The 25,093-nt window shown below is 40.3% G+C and overlaps 1 protein-coding gene across 4 annotated transcripts; it reads left to right on the top strand.

Annotated features, from left to right (window-relative positions):
- Positions 1-3,387: 3,387 nt before the first annotated feature.
- On the top strand, positions 3,388-24,873 carry LOC108414535. Of its 4 annotated transcripts, XM_017687408.2 has the most exons (11): positions 3,388-3,553; positions 5,324-5,602; positions 7,323-7,397; positions 8,765-8,857; positions 10,511-10,585; positions 11,033-11,089; positions 18,536-18,595; positions 18,704-18,792; positions 20,165-20,239; positions 24,060-24,119; positions 24,210-24,873. In XM_017687408.2, the coding sequence occupies exons 1-10, from the start codon at positions 3,493-3,495 to the stop codon at positions 24,096-24,098; spliced, it is 903 nt and encodes a 300-aa protein (XP_017542897.2). In that variant the 5' UTR covers positions 3,388-3,492; the 3' UTR covers positions 24,099-24,119; positions 24,210-24,873. The 4 variants fall into 4 exon arrangements, with proteins under 4 accessions (XP_017542897.2, XP_017542898.2, XP_017542900.1 ...); XM_017687409.2 differs by lacking the exon at positions 7,323-7,397; XM_017687411.2 differs by lacking the exons at positions 20,165-20,239; positions 24,060-24,119; positions 24,210-24,873 and adding an exon at positions 12,454-12,509.
- Positions 24,874-25,093: the final 220 nt, after the last annotated feature.

The raw sequence follows: 25,093 nt of genomic DNA on the forward strand, positions 1-25,093 counted from the left end.
TTTATTCTATCAGACCTTACTCTTTGTTCTTTAAAGTTTATTTTCTTTTAGTGTTTTAATGTTTTAAATCATTTTAGTGTTTTAATTGTTTTCTATGTAACACTTTGTAGACCTTCTCTAAAAAGCAACATGAATAAAATCTATACTTGTTTACAAGCAGGTCTTTTGTGCTCTTATTTCTTGGGTATATCAAGGTATATAAACCAGAACTTTTAAAACATTAGCTTACTGCTTGATTGCAATGAGGCCGTTATCCCTGCATGCAGAATCTCATCAATAGAGTTAAGGGTAAAATTATGAATTATGTCCTTAGAAAAACTGTTCAAAAAGGAATCTGAACACTAATCAGACAGTCTTGACAGAAAATGAACAAACAGACTACAAACACTTCATAAACCATAAGTAATCTCATACTTCTCCTCCCACCAACCTCTTCAGTCCTTTTTAAGACCAGGCCTTCAGAAATGCCAACAGTTGGTCAAAAAAAGTAAAATCAAGCTAATAATGTTTTTTTTTTTGTCAGAACCATTAAGGGATTTTTATTAACAGTACTGTTAAAAAGTATTTTCCCTCTCCTGATTTCTTTATTTTTTGCCAATTTATTGTTTAAGACCTTGAAACAATCCGGACCGGATCTATGACTGTCAGGGACCTCAGGGGGCCTCAGACCACAAGGGACTCAAACACACTGCAGATATAAGAATTAGATGAATCAATAGCCATTGTATATGCCAGACACCCAACACCCAGGCAGGTTTTACTTCGGCAGTCTAAGTGCCTTTAAAAGTAGTGGAGTGGGACAAGGGAAACAAGAACATGGATGAGGCACAGCAGCAGAAAAAGGAGAGCTGAAAAGCTTCTGTGTGCAAAACGCCCGTAACCGATAAGTCTGGTTAGAGAGTCAGAGGCCACTGAAAAGTGGCTGGCGTCTTGATTTTGATTGGATGTGGTTTTGTGCTTTGTTTAAAATAAAAATTAAGATGGCTGTGACCGTCAAACCTGTCTCCAGTGTCTTTCTTCCTCATGGCATGAAATGTTTCTGTTCATTGACTTTGTTACAGCTATCAAATGGCATGTTTCACCTTACTTTGTGTGAATGGATATTTGCATTATGACTCTTTTGGAATAAAGGAAAAAGACAAGAAACCTTGATTCAAGTTCTACTTTAAGTACACAAACCTCATACAAAAGACAATCGATTCTCCCAATCTGAGTCGTGTCTCTGAGATGTGAGTCTGGATCAAGTCTCTGTGGTGCAAGTGTGAGTCAAGTCTCTGGCGCAAGTGTGAGTCAAGTCTCTGTGGCGCAAGTGTGAGTCAAGTCTCTGTGATGTAAGTGTGAGTCAAGTCTTGAGTCTCCTAGGTGCGAGTAATGTCTCAAGCTTTTAAGGAGCAAGTGTCAATTGAGTCTCAAGTCTCTGATGGGTTAATCTTGGCCAAGTCTCTGGGATGCAGGTCAAGTCTTTAGTCTCTGAGGAACGCTTCAGAGTTTCTCACAAGTCTTTAAGGAGTGAGTCTTCAAATGTGTCATAGTCTCTGCTGAGTCTGAGACAAGTGTCTAAGGTGTGAGTGTGAGTTGGGTCTCTGAAGTATGAGTCTGAGTCGAGTTTCTGAGGTGCCAATCTAAGTCTTAAACCTCTGTGGATTGATTGTGAGTTGAGTTTCAAGTCTCTGAGGAGTGTATCTAAGTGTCTGAGGTACAAGTTTGAGTTAAGTCTCAAGTCTCTGAGATGCAAGTGTGACTCAAATCTTTGAGGTGCGAGTCCGAGTAGTCTCTGAGGTGCAAGTCAAGTTATGAGACTCTGAGCTACGAGTGTGAGTCACACAACATTCCAGTACCCAAGAGGACTCAATGACTTCAGGCCTGTTGCTCTAACATCCCATGTCATGAAGACACTGGAGCACCTTCTTCTACACCTCCTACACCGACCACCATCAACAAACTGGAGTGGGTGCATGAAAGGGGTGGGACAACACCACCACCAATCTCCATTTACCACAGCACTCTGTCGACAAACCCCCAAATCTTTTATCTAATGGGAAAAATAGTTACCAAACGTCTCTTCTTAACAAAGTTGTTCTTAGCTTTTTAGTTTTGAAACCCAAATCCAAGTCCCAAACACTGACTGAAAGCTTATTCCAAAGCTGAGGGGGTTTTTATGAAAAGCCCCCCACTCCATGTAACTTAATCAATTCTAGGTAATAAAAGTGAGTCAGCACCTTGTGATCTATATGGCATGATGGTATGCAATAAGATATAAAGTAATTTAGACACTGAGGGGTGAGTCTGGGTCTAGCTTTGACTATCTGAGGCTTTAAAACTCTTAGAAATCATGTTGACAGAAAATAGCATTATCGAGGTCGAGTGTGAGCTGAGTCTCAGAGGTGCGAACAAGAATTCACTCTTCAGTCTCTAAGGTGTGACTGAGTCGAGTCTCTGTGGTGCAAGTCTTAGTCTCAACTGTAGGGTGTGAGTCTGAATCAAGTCTCAGGTCTCTGAGGTTTGAGTCCTGTTGAGTTTCAGTACGTTTTAAAAGAATTTCATCTAATTTATTTAACTTTATCAGCTAAGCTCAATTAGTTATTGTTAGCTACCAAGCTTGCTGCCCAAACTATGTGCTAGCCAACTGTTCCAAGTTGGTTTGCCTCTTTTCTTTTAAATGTAGGTTTAGTACAAGTTGTTCCCAATAATAACTGTAGCAAAACAAAGTCACACAAAAGGCTGGAAATAAAAGTTTTAGTTATTTACATGTAGAATGAGGTGCCATAAGTTCAGGAAACTAAAATTCCCAGAAGCCGCCAGGCTGATTAGACCCAACCTGGCACACCTGCGTACTACTATACTTAAGGCCATGGCAATCAGCAGCTCTTCGTCACGTATTTGTAGAAGGTGACCTGTACGGTACTCAGCCCAGGTGATACTTAAACAAAAAGAAAAGAATCACAGAGGCAGAGTTTTTTATTTTCTAATTATCTTTTAATTCACTTTTCTATCTCAGCCTTTGTTTGAGCTGTTTCCAGCATCCCCTTTGTTTGCCTTTTCCCGCTGTTTTTTTTTCTTTTTCCCATTCACTGAGGTATTTTTCCCTTTTCCACCTGTGCTTCCTGGTGGTGCAGTGGTACCTCCTCGGACCACCAATCAGTACTTTGGCAGCTTGAATCTGGCTCTGAGCCTCCTCAACCACAAGACCCTTTGTCACAGGTTTCCTCTGCGCTGGGGTCCACCTCCCTCCTGCCCCGAAACATTATAGCATTAAGGTTCCTGTCATAATTCTTGAGTTTCGTTTTTGTTTTTTTCTCTGTCCACGTCACTGACCTGAGATCCAACCTCTGAGACCTACATGCCCGTTTTGTCCTACACTGCAGGAACCGTTTACAGCTGTGAGTGAACAGGAGGAAATGTTTTGCATGCTCTCATGGTCTGGGCTTTTCCTGTCTTTGTTTTATTAGAAACTGTCTTCGACTAGTTTCTGTTACTTGCTATCCGAGCGTGATGGAGCGTATTGGGTTGTTTTGTCTCCTGTTGGGTGGAAGCGTACACATGATCATCAGCGGTGAGTACAGTAGTTTATACCATGGGTGGAAAATACAACAAACAAGTGTGGGAGGGGGGCATAATGTATCGGGAAATTGTAATATCACAATGCAAAATTGTGACAACGTTCATGAAGAACTGAGCACCTAACAATCAGCACCAATAAACAACTCAGCGGCATGCTCGTCAGGAACCTCTGCGACACACTGCTGAAAATATCATGAGTATACTGAACTGTGAAGCCAGTATTGGGAATTGAATGAAATGATGGTCCAAGTTTATTATTACACCTCTGCTAAAGCAATAAGCCACTTGAGGTGGTGTACAGTGATATTATAATGGATCAGTGAGCAGCATTACAGTCAAACTATTCCATTAACAGAACGGCGATTTTTAGTGACTCAGTGCAGCGATATGAAATTCAGTTGCGGTGTGGCCGTCATAGCTGTGCATATATCAAATATTTCACAAAGGCTTCAAACTGAAACTGCCTACTTGTACGTTTACTGAATTATACTTGCAGGAAATCATAACTTTTACTTCATACATTTTCATTCTGAGTGGTTTGGTGTGAAACGGTTGATTGTAGAGACCAGAGGTCAATATCTCTGAAAACTCGAAGAAAGTGAAATAGTACACACAAAGTGAAGAGCAATGTTGGTCATTTAGTCTTACTGTGTTGCAATGATAAGAATTTGGTTCAAAAATGTAGCTCTATTAAAAATGAATATATTCAGGTTTAACTTATTCAACAGGGCATCATTTCTTGTACTTAAAAACTTGTGTTTGTGTTTCTCTGTCCTGTATGTCCAGTTTGTCCATTGTCAAGTGTTAATAATAATAATAATAATAATTAATCTTTTTTGTCTACCTCGTCTGTTTTTTTTTTTGTCTCTGTTATTTCTGTTTTTTTTTTTTGTTTCACTCAAAGCAGGGGGTTGGCGTTTGGAGGGGTGTTAGGCGGTTGTGGTGCCACATCACCATATACCTGTATGATCTTCAGTAAACGTTGAGTTGTGACATTAATCTTCTTCTTCTTCTTTCGGCTGCTCCCTTTAGGGGTCGCCACAGCAGATCATCTGCCTCCATCTTGCCCTGTCCACTGCCTCCTCTACTTTCACACCAACCATCTCCATGTCTTCTCCTTCTACCCAGCAGCTCCATCTCCAATATTCTTTGACCAATATATCCGCTATTCCTCCTCAACACATGTCCAAACCATCTCAACCTGGCCTCTCTGGCTTTATCTCCAAACTGCTCCACCTTCACTGTCCCTCTGATCTGCTCATTTCTAATCTTGAGTTGTGACATTAATAGCAAAGTGAAAAATAAATTAATAAATAAATAAAAAATTTAACAAATAAATAAGTAAATGATGTCCCCTGGAAAAGGAGAGGGGTGGTGTGGCCAAGGAATGTTGGCCCAGGAATATTAAATTTTTTTTTTTTTTAAAAACCTACGTTTTACATTCAGTTTCAGTAATTCATTTTGTACGCACCTTTTAGGAGATGTGGCCCCCCTGTAATTCAAACCGAACTGGTAAAATAATGGCACTTTTCAATCCACAGCACAGAACACTGCTTTCTAAAGACTGTAGTGCATAGCTGCAGAAGAGATATGTACATTTTAATAAAGATACAGGAAGGTATGAAATGATGAGAGGAAAATGGAGGGGCCTGGCACAATGAAAGAAAACAAACAATGATGAAATGACCAATAAGGAACTGTAGTCGAATTGTAATAAACATATTAATCAACTGAACCTGCTCCACTGTGTTCTTCCTAACAGAGACTCTACATCAGACTGAGAAAGAGGGAAACACCATCGTCCTTCGCTGCGGAAACCTAACTAACGGTAAAGTGACGTGGAGCAGAGACACCGACGGACAGAGCGTGGACATTCTGACCACTCATAACGGACAGACGACCAAACACATCGCTGATCCAGACAAACATTACAACTCAAGGAATGATCTAGTGCTGATAATATACGGAGTCTCTCAGTCAGACGCTGGTAGATACAACTGCAGTGGAGCTACAGTGGAGCTCAGTGTGACATCAGGAAAAGGTACAGTAAGAGTAAAGATGTTTTATTCTGTATCACGAAACTACAGTGAGGCCAGGATTATTGACACCCTCATGGCTTAAAAGGCTATAAAATGTTTTTTATTTATCTTTTGATCCAACATGGAAAGTATGCGAAAACCCAACCTGAAGCAGGGGGACGATAATTCCAAAAGCCCTGAACAGAGTGGGCGACGACATCTGCTCTACTTATCGATAAAGATTTCTCCCTTCGTTATATGTGCACTATAAATTGAGTGTGGGGAAATAAGTAGACCACTCAGGACTTTACAGGATTGTGAAAGATAAAAAGACGACACCGGTCTATCAGCTATACTTATCCACTGTGATTACAAAATCAGAGCTTCTATAAAGCGCCTTATTCTCTAATATTCAAAAACAGTACCCTGTTACTGTGGGGCAGTATTCATGAGGCTCCCCCACACTTATACAAACCTTTATAAAAGCTCATTGTACTAGCTGCTTTTGCTTCGATGCCAGTTCACATAACATTTGTGTCAGGTAACTTATTTTTTTCTGTAATTACAATTGATTTGGCATGAGGTGTTATGGCAAGTTATAACCACTGACCATGTACCTTGTACCACTAGTTTCTATCACAGTGACACAATTCTGATGACGTCACAAATCTTATGAAGGGAAAGGGTGACTCCTTCATCTAATGGTTGGTTAGTGTAGTGGATAACACCTCTGCCTTCTACACTATAGACTGGGGTTCAATCTCCCACCTGGGCAAACACCCTACACTATACTAATAAGAGCCCTTGGACAAGACTCCTAACACCACCTTGGCCTCCCTGTGTAAAATGATCAAATTGTAAGTCGCTCTGGATAAGAGCGTCAGCCAAATGCTATAAATGTAAATCTAAAGGCAGAAAGACACAGAAAGTGCTTCTGGCTTTAAACCCAAGTCTTCTCTCCTTCTCGCAATTGCCACCTCTCTGAGCCTTCCTGCAATTCTATTCTGGCTAGAAATGTCGAGTCACTCATCAATCTCCCTCCCTTTCTCCTCACGAGACTCTGGGGTTAATGCTTCTTATTTCTTTCCATAGCTTGCTTGGTGACTTCTTATGAGTGCTGTATATCAGGCTGCTAACCTCATACACCCATGACAGTCTTTCCTGGACATCATCTGTTTCTCCAAATTCATCAATCTGGGTTTCAGTCCAACCTTTCCTTTAAAATGCTGGACTTCCAGAAGGTCAGACTTAAAATACATCCCACAGTGCCAATCCTTTTATTCATGATTTAATTTCTGGAGCTTTGGGCAGGAGAAGATTTCATTAGACTGTATCTGACATTCCTGACTGGTGTCTAACTCAATGAAGCTGTTTCAGAGGTGGTCAGGATCTTGGCCACATCCCACAAAAGGGTAAATGGAATGCATTTCCTATATCCAAATATAATGACATTAGGGTAAATGAATCTGCTGAATGCTAACCAGTGGGAAGAAGGAAACTGGAATTCTCCCCAAACTGAAGGCCTTCTTGCACCCAGTGCAAACCACCAAATCAAACTGGTCCATTTGTAGTGTAACAGGAGGGTAAAGTAAACAGAAAAATGGCTTGGGTTGACGTGTTATTAAGATCTGGACATGAAACACATCTTAATGCAAGATGTACTGAATTAATACCTTAGCCATGTGAGGGTAAACGGCCTGAACCAAGTGGAAAAAACAACGAATGTTGTTCTCTACACTCTAGGCCCTAAAACGACAAACACAACAGCACTGGAATCTGAAACAACAACCGAAGATCCATCTGGAAGAACAACTGAAGGTTCGGCTATGAGCTAATGGTGGTGGGTTGTTCTTCATGTATAGCAGCCGGAGTGTCAGGTTTGAGAAGCTTTCCAGGTAACACTTTACTGTAGGGTGCTGTTCATAAGGCTACGTGACACCTACATAAGGTTGTCATTACACCTGACATAACCCTACGCAACTGTTTATAAGTGCTTAGTACAACAGGCGTCATCTGTCATAAAGACTTTGGTCAAAATTGGCAAATGTAACATTCACAGCGAATGATGCTTATTGGAACCAGCATTTATAAGAAGGGTTATGCCAGTTGTAATGGTAACCTTATGTAAGTGTCATGTAGCCTTATGAACAGCACCCTACAGTAAAGTGTTCCCGTTTTCCACTTAACTCAGTCTTTTGCAGGGTGTGTTTTTGCCTTCCTGTAGTTTTACATAGAATTCACAACACTCCTCTCCATAATTTACTGGCTGTCACTGAAATATTCAGTTTTTGTGGTGTGGTCAGCTGATCTGACACTATGTCCATGGCCAACTGATTGATATGCAGACAGTCCCTCACTCGCATGGTGAGGTGAGGCCTCTTCAGTTTGTGCAATAAAAGACTCTTACGTATTTCATCGTCTTTGTTTAAATATACGGAATAAAATCATTGCGACCGGCATGTTTTTAAGTTTTTAAGTCACTAAGTAAACAAGTATGTTTGACCATTTGCAGAGTGAGGCCAGTAAGTCACGTCGATGAAGAGCGGCTGATAACCGGCTCACTTATTTTACACTTTTACACAACTAACAAACATAATTGGCTGTTTTATGGGGGGATGCGTACACAGACCTGTAGCTCGTGAAATAACTGATGTGTTCCTGTTGCATAAACACGAACCATTTTGGCAGTGAATCTCTGCTAACTGTACTAATAACGTGGCGGTTTGGGACAAATGTACATCTTTTAAAAATGAACTGGGACACCAGGACATGGACTGAAATGTGGGCTTGTCTCTGAGAAAAGCAGCGCTAGGGCGATCATGTGTTACACGGTTTTATATTTTTATTAAACTGTATATGTACGACGGATGTAATCTGCTTTAGGGAGGATTCATAGAAATAACTGAACATGTGGGCAAGAACAATCACTCCACGGACATAAAGAACACCTTATATTTCAAAAAGAAGCATTTACTAGATATCCTTTGTAGATAATGTGCATTTCACATGTTTACATCTGTCCGTTATCTGACCGTTCAAGACGCCGTAGGAGACTCTACTGATTTGACCTGATGTTTGAGGTTAGACAATGGCAATAGACTAACAAATGGCAGTTATGGTTTGATTTTAATAGTAGTTTTCATTTAGGAGGCTGAACATTCTCGGTCTTGTGTTTTTATGTTCAGATCTGCAGAATTTCCTGATCACAGTAGCAGTGAGCTGCCTCGTTGCTGTGGCGCTGGTTCTGTACTTGTGGAGATGTTTCTACAAAAGGAAAGGTGATTCTGGTTTATTGATCGAGCTAGAAATTATGAATTATTGTACCGTTTTAAAGGAATATCTTGCGCACACACACACACACACACACACACACACACACATATATATATATATATATATATATATATACATACACACAGTACTGTGTGAAAGTTTTAGGCAATTTTAAACAGTTGACCTCAGCAGTGAGTTTATCACAATATACATTAGAATAAAGTCGTATTCATAATTCAAATAAACAGAAAAACAATAAAAAGTAACAAGAATTTCTTGGGTCCATATTTTTCCCTGACACCTTCACAGCCACCACAGAGACTCGTTAATATCATCAATTACATCATGAGCTCAATTTACTGAGCACTGATTGGTCAAACCAGGAGCTGCTTTTTAACTACATATAATACTGGGCTTCCTCGAGGAGCGGCTTGGAGATGGGTAAACAAACACACTCACATCCAGAAAATCAATATTTATTATTTATATATATTTATATATGTGCACACAGTAATGTGTGAAAGTTTTAGGCAACCAAGACACATTTTCAAAATCTAGTAGTTTGTGTTTATTTGCTGAGAAAAGTGTTAATATCTGATTAAACAAAATGTATATAGTATTAATGAATAATGATTATATATATATATATATATATATATATATATATATATATATATATATATATATATATATATATACATACATACACATATATACAAAATATATACACACACACACACACACACACACACACACTTCCATTAGAGGACCACTTTAAGTATATTGAAAAAAGAGAAGTAACTTTACGTGTTTTAAATGTGTTTATCAGATGTACATGAATAAAACATTTTACATCAACTCAGCTTTTGCCAAAAGTTAAACGAGCCAAGAGTAAACTGATTTTATTCATACACACATTGAATTAAACAAAGTCAGCCCACTTTATTGCAGTGTAGAACATATGTGCCTAAAGGGTTCTATAAAGGAATACACAGAGGAACTACTCACCTGTTTGTGAAGTTTCTTTATATGGATGTTATGGGCAAAAATTGATATCACAAAAAAAAAAATTATGGCACAACTGCATGCACAAGACCCGGAGAACGCTTGTTGTATGATGCAGCTGACCGAGGCAGGTGGCTCCTTTTAGGCAGTGCGAGAGAAAGAAGACACGCTCTGGTGTCCATGCTAGGCTAAAGCCCGAAGTGTTCAGTGTTCAGTCTAATCCACTTCAGATGAAATGGATTAGACAGCACCAGGTGATTGACAGTTCACTGCATTTTCTTTTTCATTTGACACATAACTAACACATCCCTGACTCAGACACTCAGCTAAACGGGTTAGCAGTCTGCACGGTTTGTGTGTTGCATTATCTGGGCTCATTTGTGGCCTAGCAGCACCGATAAAACTCATTCTTAAGAAATAATTTTGATCATTATACCAGTTCTCACTTCTACTTCTATGCCTATTAAAAAAATAATAATAAAGAACCAAATTAGGCTTGGCTTGGACGTAAGTTTCAAAAGCTTTAAAAAAAACAACAGACGTTCTTTAAAGATTAAGTGGTTATCCTCTGGCACGTCTTCAAAGAACCCTTTTGGCATCTCTGAGTTTTTAAAGACTGATATTTACGGTGCGATTCCTACTCTGTGTCTCAGCCGCGTACATTGTCTCACAAAATCAGGACGGCCTCTATGACTCTACTGAAAACACCATCCCAACCACACAACCTGGTGAGTTTAACATCGACGTATTGTTTTCACACATTTGCTTATGGTTTACTTTTACGAAGAATAAATACAACTTTATAACGCCTTTTAAGCTACTTTTAGTCAGGTTAAGGAAGTAGGCCCACAATTTTTGGTGAATGTTTGCAATATTTCAGATTTTATTACAATGTTGTTTACAATATTACAATAACGGCTGTCACAGAGCGTCTCATAAATGAACAAATTAGTTTATTTGTGTTGATGCTGTTGATCAGTGTGAGGGACCACAGTGTCTAAACTGGCCTGCCAGTTGCTCTGATTCTTCAGTGGAGCTTTCGGTTGATGTTGACAGTAAACAATGAGAAAATAAAAGCTTAAATATGTAAATAAGTTGTGTGACTTTTACGCTGAGTATCTCGATGATAGTGTTTAACAAATGATTCAGTCAATCACGCTGTATTTCTCTATTAGCCAGGACAAAGGAACCCATCTACTACCTGGCAACTGATCCAGGAGCCCAGATCACAGGTAAACCCACTGCAGTCCACTGGTTGGTGCTCAGATTATATAATGTGCTCATTATTTTTTTGCCCTAAAACAGATCATGCAGAGCAAACTTGTGGAGTTGAGGAGTGAAATGTGGATTTTATCCATAGCACTGCTTTTGAAATTGTTCTGAAATCAAAAGAACGATGCTGTAACAGATCACTAACAAAGCTAGCCAGCTAACGTTGGCTACTCAAACAAACCTGATGTTCCTTAAACTGCTAATGGTAGGCTAGCTAACTAGCACCTTCAGCCTGCTACCACACTGTTACAGAGACTGGCTACTGGCTGGCACTGACACAGAGAGACTGGCTAGGCATGCAGCTCTTTTACTGCCCTCTTGTGGTTCCACAGCAGAATTAGATTTTTAGGTAAAAATCCTCCTTTGCAGTAAAATAAAGCTCTACTGACTGTTTTAACACAGTTTTAACAGTAAATGGACTCAAATGCTGGAGTTAATTTATAAATGGTCTTAAACACTGCCAGGCTCCAGCCTTTAACCCTGGACATTGGTGTGCAGACTGCTGGTCGCCCAGCTAAGAGCTATAAAAGAACAAAGAAAAGAAACACTTAAGATGAATATTGATAAATTGGAGACGAATGGACGGATTTATTTATGTTTATAATCACCTTGGCTGGTTTCCTGATATGTTTAATCTGCAGCATGAAACGGTCAAACACTAAAACATTGTTAGGCTGAGGTCGGCTTCTCGGTTGCTTTTTTCTGCTCCACCTTAAATGGACCAGCAGTTACCATCTGACATCATTTATGATGGGATGGGAACATTTGAACAAGAAGCTGGCAAATGAGAAGCGACTTCAGCCTCGTAAAAAGTCGACCATTGAGAGACATTCTGTGAGAAACCGGTGTACTTTTTGGAAAGTATCCTGCCAGAGATGTGAGAAAAATGGTTATAGCTGAACTAAAGCTGCTAAAGTCAGAGCAAAGTAAGTCGTTTTTATTTATATTATATTTTTCATTCTACACTAGGACATTAGTACACACAAACAAATTTACTGGCAAGATGGGAAGATGTTATTTCAATAAAATGCACATAAAATGTTGAGATGTTTTTCTGAGATTTGCTGGCAAGCAGACACATGAAGACATGTAGGACCACATAACCAGGTACCAGATTGTGCTTTAGCTACATTTTCCAGTAATTTTACTGGCATTGCTCTTTAATATCAATATCACAGCCCCTTTTCCATTCTTCTGTGTTCACGAACTCTTGCAGATCCTCAAATATCGATATAAAAAGTTTTCTTTGAAAGCTTTAGTACGGTATGTTTATGTTTGAAGAAAAATCAATGAGTCTTCCTTCCTTTTCCTCTGCTTTAACCAGATAACCAGAGTGCGTATGAGGCCATATATCCCCTAAAAGAACAGTCAACACCGAGGGTAAACACACAAAACTCACTGCAGTATTTAATTCTGAATTGTTTTTGATTATAGTTTCTAAGTGTTTGAATATAAACAATCATTTTCACGTTTAGATCCCTCCAAAACAAATACTATGTTTTCAAGATAGTATACAAAAGGTTTAATCAAGTACTGCTTTTTTTCTTTCTATACCAGGAACAAGTTGAACTGCTGTATGTTCATATTAAAAAGACCAAAAAATAAACTCTGGACTTTTTTACTTCTTCACTGCTCTATCCTGACCCATTTTTTACTTATTGTTCTGTTGTCCTTCAGAGATTTTACAGAGACTACAGAGTAGTGTAAAATAAAAACTATAACCTGATACAGTGCTCAAAATTTGTCTTTTATATCAGCATGTAAAATGGATGTTCAGAACGTCAACACTTTTACTTCTGTTTTATGTAGTTATTTTGCTTTAGATGCTGTTTGTGAGCAAACACACCAAACCTGTCTCACCTCATCAGCTAAGTACAACCCCATTTCCAAAAAAGTAGGGACGCTGTGCAAAATCTAAATAAAAACAAAATGCAATGTTGTGCGAATCGTTTAAATCAAAATAGTACAAAGACAAATATAGTTTTTTTAAAAGTATCTTCCCATTTTCAATTTGATGCCAACAATGTGTTCCAAAAAAGTTGGGACAGGAGAACAAAGGGCAGGTAAAGTTGTGTAATGCTGAAAAACCACCTGTTGGTTAATTGGCAACAGGTCAGTAACATGACTGGATATAAAAGAACATCTCAGAGAGGTGGAGTCACCGCTCTCTGAAAGACTACACAATCAAATGGTGAAACAATTCAAGAAGAACGTTTCTCAACATAAAAATAGCAAAGAACTTCTGCTTTTCATCGTCTACGGTACAGAATATCATGAAAGACTCACAGAATCTGGAGAAATCTCTGTATGTAAGGGACGAGGCCAAAAACCAGTATTTGCTGGCCGTGAACTTAGGAGCAGTAGTTAATCGGAGTCAAGTCTCTGAGATGTGAGAGTAGGTTGAATCTTAGGTCCCTTAAATGTGACTGCAAGTCAGGTCTTCAGTCTCTGTAGTGTGAGCCAAGTCTGAGGAGTTTCTGAGGAGCAAGTGTGAGTCAAGATTCAAGTCCCTGAGGAGTTAGTCTGAGACAAGTCTCTGAGGTGAGAGTATGAGTCGAGAGTCTGAGTAGAGTCTTGACTTTTAGAGGTGCCAATCTAAGTCTTAAGTCTCTGAGATTCAAGTTTAGTCTTAATTCTCTGATGAGCATGTCTGAGTCAAGTCTGAGGTGTGAGTGCAAGTCAAATCTAACATCTCTGAGGAGCGAGTCAAAGTCGGGCCTTGACTTTCAGAGGTGCCAATCCGAGTCTTAAGTCTCTGAGATTCGAGTTTGAGTTGAGTCTTAATTCTCTGATGAGTACGTCTGACTTGAGTCTCTGAGGTGTGAGTGCAAGTTGAGTCTAAAATCTCTGAGGAGCGAGTCAGAGTCGGGCCTTGACTTTCAGAGGTGCCAATCCGAGTCTTAAGTCTCTGAGATTCAAGTTTGAGTTGAGTCTTAATTCTCTGATGAGCACGTCTGACTCGAGTCTCTGAGGGGTGAGCCTGAGTCGAGTCTAGAGTCTCTGAGGAGAGTGAGTCAAGTGTCGGAGGAGTGAGCCTGAGTCAAGTCTTGAATATCTGAAGTTCAAGTCCAGATCTCAAGTCTCTGATGTGCGAGTCAAATGAAAATGTATTTACTTGGCACATTTTACAAAAGACATCACAGAGCAGCTTAAAAGAAATCCAAGCCCCAGTGAGCAGGAGAAGACTGACAGGGGCAAGGAACACCCCCCCTAAGAGCAAGAAGAGGAAGGAACTCTGAGAGAAAGTAGGAAAGTGAAATCCATTCTTCTCTGATTGACGCTGGATAACAACACGATAACACAAGTGCAATATGAACAAAGGATAATATAAAGTATTGAATAGAGAGAGAAGGAGAGCAGCTTGTCACAGCTGATGACTACTCTTCTGAGCCTATATTATGGCCCTGTGGCTTCTTTTGTGTGGTGTGTCTTCTCCTGTACTGATTACAGACCTGTGAGAGGCGCATATGCGCTAAGCCACCGCCGGGGGAGCCGCTGATAAAAAGTTCATAAAGACGTCCAGGAAGAAAGGTGGTGTTTTGATTCTGGCGTGACTGCCGTAGCATTCCTGGTTCCCTGACCAGTAGCTGAAAGAACTTCTGTTCCACAGCTGTGTCTGCGTAAGAGCCTGAGTGTTTGTGTATGGCTTATTGGTGCTTTGTTGCTTGTTAATGAGATTTTCACAAAGAAAGCCTACGTTGTGTTGATAGAGCACTTTTATTGAAATATACTGTAAATACTGAGCTAGTGTAGCTGCTCAGAGATGGAGCTCTTGTATATGAACAGAAACGAGAATCAGATTTATGAAAAATGGTCAGTACTGTTAGAAGCATATTGCAGTGGAAATGAGAGCCACATCTATAAACATCACATCATTTATTATGTTTAGAATAATGATATGTTAGTATGACTATGGGAGGAGCTCAGTGTATTGGTGGTAACATCAGGAGAGTGAGTGGGGGATGCAGGAGATGCTTTCTATACTGCACTGGACCAGAAAGTGGGCAAGCAGGGGCATCCAATCAAGACAGAAGAAGCACAGGATGGGCAGCTGTCCATCTTGGCATGGAAACATAGTTCATTCTGTTTGGGATGACTGGACACAATATACACAGAATACGCATTCTGCACTCATTGTCCATTTTATCAGCTCCACTCACTATATACAGTATCTCACAAAAGTAAGTGCACCCATCACATTTCTGCAAATATTTTATTCTAGCTTTTCATGGGACGACACTATAGAAATGAAACTTGGATATAACTTAAAGTGGTCAGTGTGCAGCTTGTACAGCAGTGCAGACTTACTGTCCTCTGAAAAGAACTCAACACACAGCCATTAATGTCTAAATAGCTGGAAACACAAGTGAATCCACCTCACAGTGAACGTGTCCAAATTGTGCCCAATTGTGTCGTCGTCCCTCCCTGGTGTCAAGGTTCCAGCTGTGAATGGGGAACAGGGTTCTTAAATTTGGTGTTTTGGGTACAATTCACTCATACTGGCCACTGGATATTCAACATGGCATCTCATGGCAAAGAACTCTCTGAGGATGTGAGAAATAGATTTGTTGCACTCCACAAAGACGCCTAGCCTATAAGAAGATTGCTAACACCCTGAAACTGAGCAATAGCATGGTGGATAAGGTCATACATCAGTTTTCCAGGACAGGTTTCACTCAGAACAGGCCTCACCAGGATCAATGAAAGACACATGAGTGCTACCAGCATTGCTGCAGAGATTGAAGAAGTGGGACATCAGTGCTTAGACCATACGCTGAACAATGCATCAACTCAGTCTGCATGGCCGTCGTCCCGGAAGGAAGCCTCTTCTGAAGCTGGCACACAAGAAAGCCTGCAAACAGAAGACAAGCAGTCCAAGAATATGGATTACTGGAACCAGGTCCTGTCTGATGAGACCATAAGCTTGTTTGGCTCAGATGGTGTCCAGCATGTGTGGTGGCACTCTAGTGAGGACTACCAAGACAACTGTCTCTTGCCTACAGTCAAGCAATGTGGTAGCATCATGGTCTGGGGCTGCATGAGTGCTGTCGGCACTGAGGAGCTGCAGTTCACTGCAGGAAACATGAATTCCAACATGTACTGTGACTTTCTGAAGCAGAGCATGATCCACTCCCTTCAGAAACTGCACCGCATGGCACTCGATAATGACCCCAAACACACCGCCAAGATGATGATTGCCTTGCTGAAGGTAAAAATGATGGACTCCAGACCTAAACCCAATTGAGCGCCTGTGGGGCATCCTCAAGCAGAAGGAGGAGGAGCACATTTACAGCATTAAGATGATAGTTCTAAATTCATCTGTTTTGTTTATGTTTTTTTTCTCTGGTCAAAATGATTAAAGTAGTGTGTCTTTACTTCGAGTTCCTGGCTCGAGTCCCCATCTCTAACACCTATATGCACTTTGTCACTCTGCTAGAGCAGCTTACAGCTGTGAGTGAACAGGAGGAAACGTGTTTTCACGCCATGCAGGCTATTCCTGTCTTAACCTTTCGTTGTATTCGAAACTATCCTCGACTAGTTTCTGTCACTCTCTGTCCGAGCATGATGGAGCATATTGGGTTCTTCTGTCTCCTGCTGTTTGGAAGCGTACACATGATCAGCAACGGTGAGTACTCTATCATATTACCCCTGTACTGGCATCTCTGCATTGGTTGCCTGTTGTTTTTAGAATTCAGTTCAAAATTTTGGTTTTAACATACCAGGCGGTGCACGGTGATGGGCCAAAATATATTTCAGAATTATTATCACCGTATCCTAGTACCAGATCACTAAGGTCATCTAGTCAGGGGCTCTTAGTGGTCCCTAGGACAACACGGAAACGTAAGGGAGATTGTGCTTTTTCTGTGTGTGCCCCCAAGTTGTGGAATGCTCTGCCTTTGGATGTTAGACTAGCTGAATCAAAGGACATTTTTAAAGGAAGACTCAAAACGCATCTCTATTCATTAGCTTTTGGTCACAGGTGATGCTTTTGTTATTTATTGGATAGTGCTCCCTTTATACCCAATCATGACACTCACCTGTTTCCAATTAACCTGCTCACCTGTGGAATGTTCCAAACAGGTGTTTTTTGAGCATTCCTCAACTTTCCCAGTCTTTTGTTGCCCCTGTCCCAACTTCTTTGGAACATGTTGCAGGCATCAAATTCAAAATGAGTGAATATTTGCAAAAAACAATAAAGTTTATCTGTATGAACATTAAATATCTTGTCTTTGTAGTGTATTCAATTGAATATAGGTTGAAAAGGATTTGCAAATCATCGTATTCTGTTTTTATTTATGTTTTACACAACGTCCCAACTTCCTTGGAATTGGGGTTGTAATATTTTATACTAACATCTGGTGTTGACCAGAGGAGGATGGGTTCTGAGTCTTGGTTCCTCTCAAGGTTTCTTCCTCTTGCTCTTAGGGAGTTTTTCCTTGCCACTGTTGCCATCGACGACGCTCATGGGGGCTTGAACCTGGATTTTTCTGTAAAGCTGCTTTGTGACAACACCTGTTGTAATATAAATATAATATAATATAAATACAATTTGACTTGACCAAGATTGGAACTGTATATTCTGCAGCTGCTCAAATACTTTGCTTATAACTCACAGCTAGCTGGAGGTGCTGGGTTGTTCGTGTGAAGCAGCCAGGGTGTCCCATTTTTTGTGTTACAGTCTTTTGCAGGATGCACTTCAAATTCCTTCAGGAATTTTACACTCCTTTGGTTTTTTTGTGCTGGTTTTTGGTTTTGTTTAAATATATTAAATGTGTTTTTTGGTGACCTTTTTGACACAGGGGAAAAAATAAACAAACAAAGAAAAAAAACTGGGAAGCCAAAACACAGACTGAAGTATCGGATTGTTCTGGGAAAAATGGAATGTCTGGTCACCACAGCACTAGATGATGTGTTACGAGGTTTCATTCTCTTATGAAATTTTAGATGCTTGACTCATTGATGTATTGGGACACTGGTTTCGGGAGGATAAATAGAAATGGCTGTAAAAGTGGGCAAGAGAAATCCCTCCAGGGATTTAGAGAACATCTTATATTTAGAAAATAAACATGCGATAATTTTATGTAGTAGTTTAACGAAAGATAACATTTATATATGCACACTGTATGAAAAAAAGATCAGTGTTTTGTGTTTACATGCACATAATACTGTCCCATCTCAGATTTAACCAGACAGTGTGCGTTATGCATGTTTACATTGGTCCACTAACTGTCTGTCCAAGATGCAGTAGGAAACACTTGAATCTGACATTTGATATTTCTTTATTACTTTAATCCTGCGGAGAGCAGAACCAGGCATGTCAGAGGAGGGGAAATAGGTTGCACTGTGCAGAGGGTCTAAGTAAGAAATGCTGAGGACTCATCCATCACTGTTCTTATGTTCTGTAGGTGGTTCTGAAACCAAGCATGGACAAAATGAAGATCTGAAAAATGACCCCGGCAGTCGTGGTTTGGTTTTAATCTTGCTTTTCATTTTAAAAGGCAACTTGTGCCAAACATGCTCTGTGTGATGATGTGAGCTGATCCTGTGAGGTCATCTTGTGTTTTTATTTTCAGTTCTGCAGAGCTGCCTGATCATAATAGCAGCTGCCTGGTGTCTGTCGTGCTGGTTCTGTACTCATGGAGATGTTTTTACAAAACAAAGGGTGATAAGGCTTTTTTTTGCTGTAAATTGTTGAATATTGTGTTTTTTTTCACAGACACACACACACACACACACACACACACACACACACACACACATATATATATATATATATATATATAGAGAGAGAGAGAGAGAGAGAGAGATCAGGTGATAAGTCATATCATGACCGCCTCCTTGTTTCTACACTCAGTCCACTTTATCAGCTCCATTTACTGTATAGCTGCACTTTGTATTTCTACAGTTACAGACTGTAGTCCATCTGTTTCTCTGATACTCTGTTACCCTGTTCTTCAGTAGTCAGGATCCTCACAGAGCAAGTACTATTTGGGTGGTGGGTCGCAGTAACACTGACATGGTGGTGGTGTGTTAGTGTGTGTTGTGCTGGTACAAGTGGATCATCAGTGCTGCTGGAGTTTTAAACACCTAGGTCACTGCTGGGTTTCACATAAATACAATGTATTGCACACAATTCACTTCTTGCCAAAAGTGAAGTTACATATTCATGAGGAAAAGGTTACACATTTAAATTGGATAAAGTCAGTCCACTTATTCAGTAAAAAAAAAAAAAACATACATGCATAGACTATTACACTCTTAAATGTCTCCAGGAGTGGCACCAATAAACCACTTCCCTTAAGAACCTTTCAGTGCATGGTTGCCTTCACTCTCATACCATTCAGCCCCCCATACACTCACCCCCCTCCCATACACTCACCCATACACAACCCCTACCCCACCCTGATCGTCAGCCACTGCTGACCTGGAGAGCACAGCATCATCTGATCCAGCAGACTGAGGCAGGTGGTACGAGAGGAAACCCGAGTGCTGTGGTTTCCGAGAGGAAACATTAGTGCTGTGGTTTCTGTGCCAACCCCCAAAGGAACAGCAGTTCTGTTCTGTCCACTGCCTCAAAAACTAAGTGTTCTTCTTCAGATAAAATGGACTAGACAGCACAAGGTGATCGAGGGTCTGCTGAGTTTTCAATTTCATTTGAACTGTGACTGAAACACCCCTGACTCAGACACTCAGCTAAACAGGTTAGCAGTGTGCACTGTTTGCATGCTGCATTATCTGCACTTATTTGTGGCCTAGCAGCACTGATGAAACTCATTCTTGAGAAATCATTTTCACCATTATGCTGGTTGCAACTACTTCTATGCATCCAAATGGCCTAAATCGGTCTTGGTTTGTTTTTGTTCTTCAGACTCTCATTGCAAACACCTGCTCTTTAAAAACCATCCACTCTTTTAGACTTTCTTTAACAATTAAGTGGTTATTCTGGGGCGTTGCTTCAAAGAATCCTTTTGGTACCTTTTAGTAGACTGTTCAAAAAGTGATATCTACATTGTGATTTCTGCTCTGCCTCTCAGCTGAAAATGCTGTTTCACAAAATCAGGAGCACCTCTATGAGTCTATTGATAGCAGCATGCCAACCAAACAACCTGGTGAGTTTAATATCAACTTATGATATTCATATAATTAATTATGGTTTATTTTTAGGTGTACAGTAAGAATGAATAAAATGTACTTTATTATGCTTTGATAAGCTAATTTTAGTTAGTCAAATTAGGCTTAAACTTTGTCAGAATTGACAATACTTTGGATTTAATTATGAGAGTATAAAGGCTACCACAGAGCACATAATAATCTGGAATTGCATGACGTAAGATGGGGTCAATTGTTGTTTATATGTGTATGTGTGTCTATGTAGGTGTCCATCAGTTCAGTCTGTAGGAGTTGAGGAATCTGATGGTTTGTCAAAAGAAACTGTTGCATGGTCTGGCTGTTAATGCCCAAATTCTATGGTACCTCCTTCTGGATGGTGGAAGAGAGAACGATTTGTGTGAGGGGTGTGTGGGGTCTTTCACAATGCTGGTGGCCATGATGGAGTAAATACCCATGATAGAGAGGAGAGAGAGCCTGATTATCTTTTTTAGCTGTCCTCACTATTTGCTGAAAGGCCTTGCAGTTGGAGGCGGTGCATATCCCAAACCAGACAGTAATGCAGCTGCTCAGAGTACTCTTCATAGCGCCTCTGTAAAAGGTGGTAAGGAAGGTGGATAAGAGATGAGATTTACTTGACTTCCGCTGGAAATTGAGATGTTGCTGGGCTTTGTTGGCTATGAAGCTGGCTTTCAGGGTCCAGGTAAGGTTCTCCATGAGGGGAACACCAAGGAACCACATGGGAGTTGACAACCATCTCCTTTGCTTTGTCCTTATTCAGACGTAGGTTGATGACTTTGCACCAGTCTGTCAGTCACCGCACCACCTCTCTGCATGCTGATTCATTGCTCTTGTTGATGAGACCAACCATAGTAGTGTCATCAGCAAACTTTATGATGTGGTTGGAACTGCCATACAGTTGTGAGTCAGTGAAGTGAACTGTAGTGAACTGAGCACACTGCCCTGAGGAGTTCCAGTGCTCAGTGTGATGGTGTTGGAAATCCTGCTCCCGATCTGTACTGAGGTCTTTCAGTAAGAAAGGTTAGGAACCAATTGCAGAGGGAAGTGTTCAGACCCAGCGGGCTCAGCTTTGCTGAGGGGTGATTGTGTGGGATGTTGAAGTGAAGTCTATGAAGACTTCTCTGATCTTAGGACTGCTTTGTCCCTCGCTCTAAAGGCTGAGTCATGGGCCATCAGCAGCATGTGCACCTCAGCAGTCCTCCAGCGCCTCTGATTTTTGTGTGTGGTGATGGTCCTGGAGATCATCATCAATGCATTTGCGGCTATAGCCAGGCACTGATGCTGTATATTCCTCCAGGTTAACAGAACCATTGTCAGTGGCAATCCCTAAACACACCCCATGCAGTTTGCTCAAAGCAGTCTTGAAGAGCAAAGATGGCTCCTGCTGGCTTGTCGATTGTTTTGGAATATCTGACGAGCAGTCTGTCTGTGGGTATCGGCATTACAGAGATTTACATTTACAGCATTTGGCAGACACAACAATTTGATCATGTTACACAGGAAGACGAAGGTCGTGTTAGGAGTCTTGCCCAAGGACCCTTATAGGTATAGTATAGAGTGTTTATCCAGGTGGGGGATTGAACCCCAGTCTACAGCGTAGAAGGCAAAGGTGTTACCCACTACACTAACCAACCACACGGAGACGTGGCCCGAGTAGCCGAGGTAGGGCAGGGCTCCACCTGACACACAAATGTTTGTGTCAAATGCTTGCAACAGCCAAATCCACAATATCCACATGCTTACTGAATTTAGGGAGCACTGACCTGAGATTTGAACGATTAAAATCTCAAGTGACAAACAGCAGTTCTGCAGTTCACTGACAGCTGCATACAGCTCACAAAGTGACTCTGAGGTGTTCATGCTGGGGAGGATGTACACTGCTACTAAAAACGTGGATGAAAATTCCTGTGGGAAATAAAAAGTCTGCATCTGACAATCCCGAACTCCACCAGTAGAGAACAGTTGTTGACTTTGCAACGAGCACAGAGTTTCTGCTCCATTCCATGATGATGTAAACACACTGTCGGCACAAGATGAAGCCAGCCCATCCAGCTGAATGATGGCCTCAAGAATGCTGCTGCTAAGCCATGTTTCAGAAAAACCAAAATGCAGCAGTCTCTGAACTCTTGCTGGATAGTCCACTGGAGTCTGATGTAGTGCCTGTTTATTGTCTGGTGAGCAGACACTGGAAGGCAAGATGGACGGTAAAGCCAGCCGGCTGTGGTTAGGTTTTAGCCTAGCATGGGCCCCGACCTTCACCCGGATCCCTCATCAGCAGCTTAATATACCAATGTCAAAAGGTCAATCTGTACAGACCTTGAAAGGTCAGTGACCAATAATCATGACTTGTGAAGGACTTCTGACGAGCTGTCCCTATTACGTTTCTTCTGTCTATGAAAAGGCCCCAAAGCGCATTTGACCTCACTGTGCTAATTCGTGCTTGCCTTTGCAGCTTTATTGTTTTAATGCTTCTTATGACTTTTTGTCGTTTGGTGATATATGTAGATTTAAAAAAAAAACAAACAAACATGCATGAGTATGTTTCTGTATTGTAAGTAAAAATAAAAAGGATTAAATTACTCAGCTCTAGCTTTTTTTATTCACAGAAACACTGCGATATTATTTTTTAGCTCTGACTGGACACAGTCCTATGTGTTCAGACTGAAACTGAACTGATGGGCCATTTCTTTGAGTTTGAAGGTTTTGAAGGCTTTGTTAAGTCGTATTCTCTACGTATCAAAATAAAAACAGCTGCATTTCAAAATCATGTGAGAAATGGAACAGCAGTCATATACATATTCTTACATCAGCGTTAAGGGGATTCAAGGCACATGTTTCCTCACAAACACATGCGAGGTTGCTACATTGTGCTGTCCAGCTTAGTCCACTTTCACTCCATACAACCATGCAGAATTTATATCAAAATGTTATTGTAATGTACAATAGCTACAGCAGCCATATATTAGTGTCTAATATTGTATAATATAGTTTCTAAGCACTGATTTAATGTAAACGGAGCCGGTGATGTATGTGTGGGGTAGCCCTGTTTACTGATGCTGCAGCTGCTCAGAGTAAACAACCTGTGTGTCTTTGTACAACATGCCAGTGATTTCTATGATTTTATTGTCTTTAAAAAGAAAGTGGAAGTATTACATCATCACTGTCCAAAGAAAAACATGCATCTCCAAAATAGTAACTTCACAGGAGAGGGCAGAAACCCTCTTGACTTTCAATGGAAGTCAATGGAAAGAGATTTTAAGTATTTTTGGAGCATTTCTATTGGTCCAATCATCATGAAATTATCACACAATGTAAGGGACGGCGGCCAAGCTCCAGTGATGCGGAAAAGTAAAAATCGCAAAAAATTGAGATACATGTTTTTCATTGGACAGCAACGATAATAGGCTTTGTTTACATTTAGCTAGCTATGCTACCTAGAATCCATATGAACAGTGCTCACAAATGGAGGTTGTAGCTCAGCGTTTGGGCGCAGTGGTACATTACAATAACATCTGGATAGGATTTCTGCAGCAGTGACATGGAGCAGCTGTACCCCTTGTTCACCCTGACGTCACATCGTGTGACTTAAACATGACACTATCCTGAAACATTTGTCTGAGATTGGCTGCCAAGCAGACATTATTTTAGTTTAATTTCATTGGTGTAACACTTTAATATCATGAACTCTTATGGATCCTCAACTAAGGCTGTGTTACGCTTTGTTTCGAAAGCTGTTGTATTGAATATTTACGTTGGATGGAAAATCAATCAAACCTTCCTTGTTTTCTCTGCAATAACCAGGTAACCAGCAGTGTGTATATGAGAACATGGGTCCCCTGAACATCCACCTATTACCTGAAGGTAAAGTTTTAGAAAAGTTTAGATTAGTTTGGAACAAATACAATGTTTCCAAGATAGTTTTGAAAAGTTTTTTTTCTCTCTCTAACACAGGAAAGAGTTGAGCAGCTATATGCTGATATCAAGAAGCGCACAAAACAAACCCTGGACTTTCACTTCATTACTTTCACTTCATTATAATGACCTCTGGTTTTTATTATATTGTTCTGTTGTCTAACTGGCTGTGACTTTCAGAGTTATTACACAGACTACAGAGTTGTGTAAAATGAAAGAAACAATCTGATTCACGGTGCTCAAAGTTCTCTTCTGCATCAGTAAATTAATTTGTATGCAAAATTAAGTTCCCTCCTACATTAACATTCAGGATGTCTTCCTTTTACTTCTGTTTTAATTCACTGTTATTTTGCATTAGATGTTGTTTGTGTTCATAAACACTAAACCTGACTCACCTCATCAGCTAATTTCTAATAGAATCAAGTGAAAACTTTAGTCATATGCATAAACTATAGACTTCTACAATGTTTTAGTGTATATAAGGGTTTTATTGTATTAAAACTAAAAATAATGAATGGTAAGTTATTAAAAAGGTATTTTTTTCCTCAATGTTTTAAATTCAAATGTTTTAAATGCTGTTCATTATATTTAGTTGTTTGCACCCAAACCCAAGTGCCCCTGACCTGGGACAGCTCATTAGATTTTGATCCTGGTAAACTTTCTCTTTTTTCTTTATTATATTGTTGTTGTGTTACTTGCTGTTTTCTACTAGCACTTTGTAGAACTTCTCTAAAAACCAATATGAATAAAATCTATTAATATTTCAGGAAGGTCTTATGTGCTCTTATTTCTTGGGTCTATCATTGTAGGTCACAAGTGCTTTACAGTCAAAGCTCATACTGTAGAATCCAGAGCTTTTAAAACATTAGCCTACAGCTAAATTGTAATAATGTCAGCATTCAACATAAACAATGGCCCGATAG

This window comes from Pygocentrus nattereri, chromosome 11, assembly GCF_015220715.1.
Source record: "Pygocentrus nattereri isolate fPygNat1 chromosome 11, fPygNat1.pri, whole genome shotgun sequence".
NCBI lineage: Eukaryota > Metazoa > Chordata > Actinopteri > Characiformes > Serrasalmidae > Pygocentrus > Pygocentrus nattereri.

What these genes read in the sequence shown, in the direction of transcription:
- LOC108414535 (XM_017687408.2), top strand. Translation starts at nt 3,493, where the DNA reads ATGGAGCGTATTGGGTTGTTTTGTCTCCTGTTGGGTGGAAGCGTACAC. An exon ending in CAGTGTGACATCAGGAAAAG is followed by an intron (nt 5,603 to 7,322) that starts GTACAGTAAGAG and finishes TCTACACTCTAG; the next exon opens with GCCCTAAAACGACAAACACA. An exon ending in ATCTGGAAGAACAACTGAAG is followed by an intron (nt 7,398 to 8,764) that starts GTTCGGCTATGA and finishes TTTTATGTTCAG; the next exon opens with ATCTGCAGAATTTCCTGATC.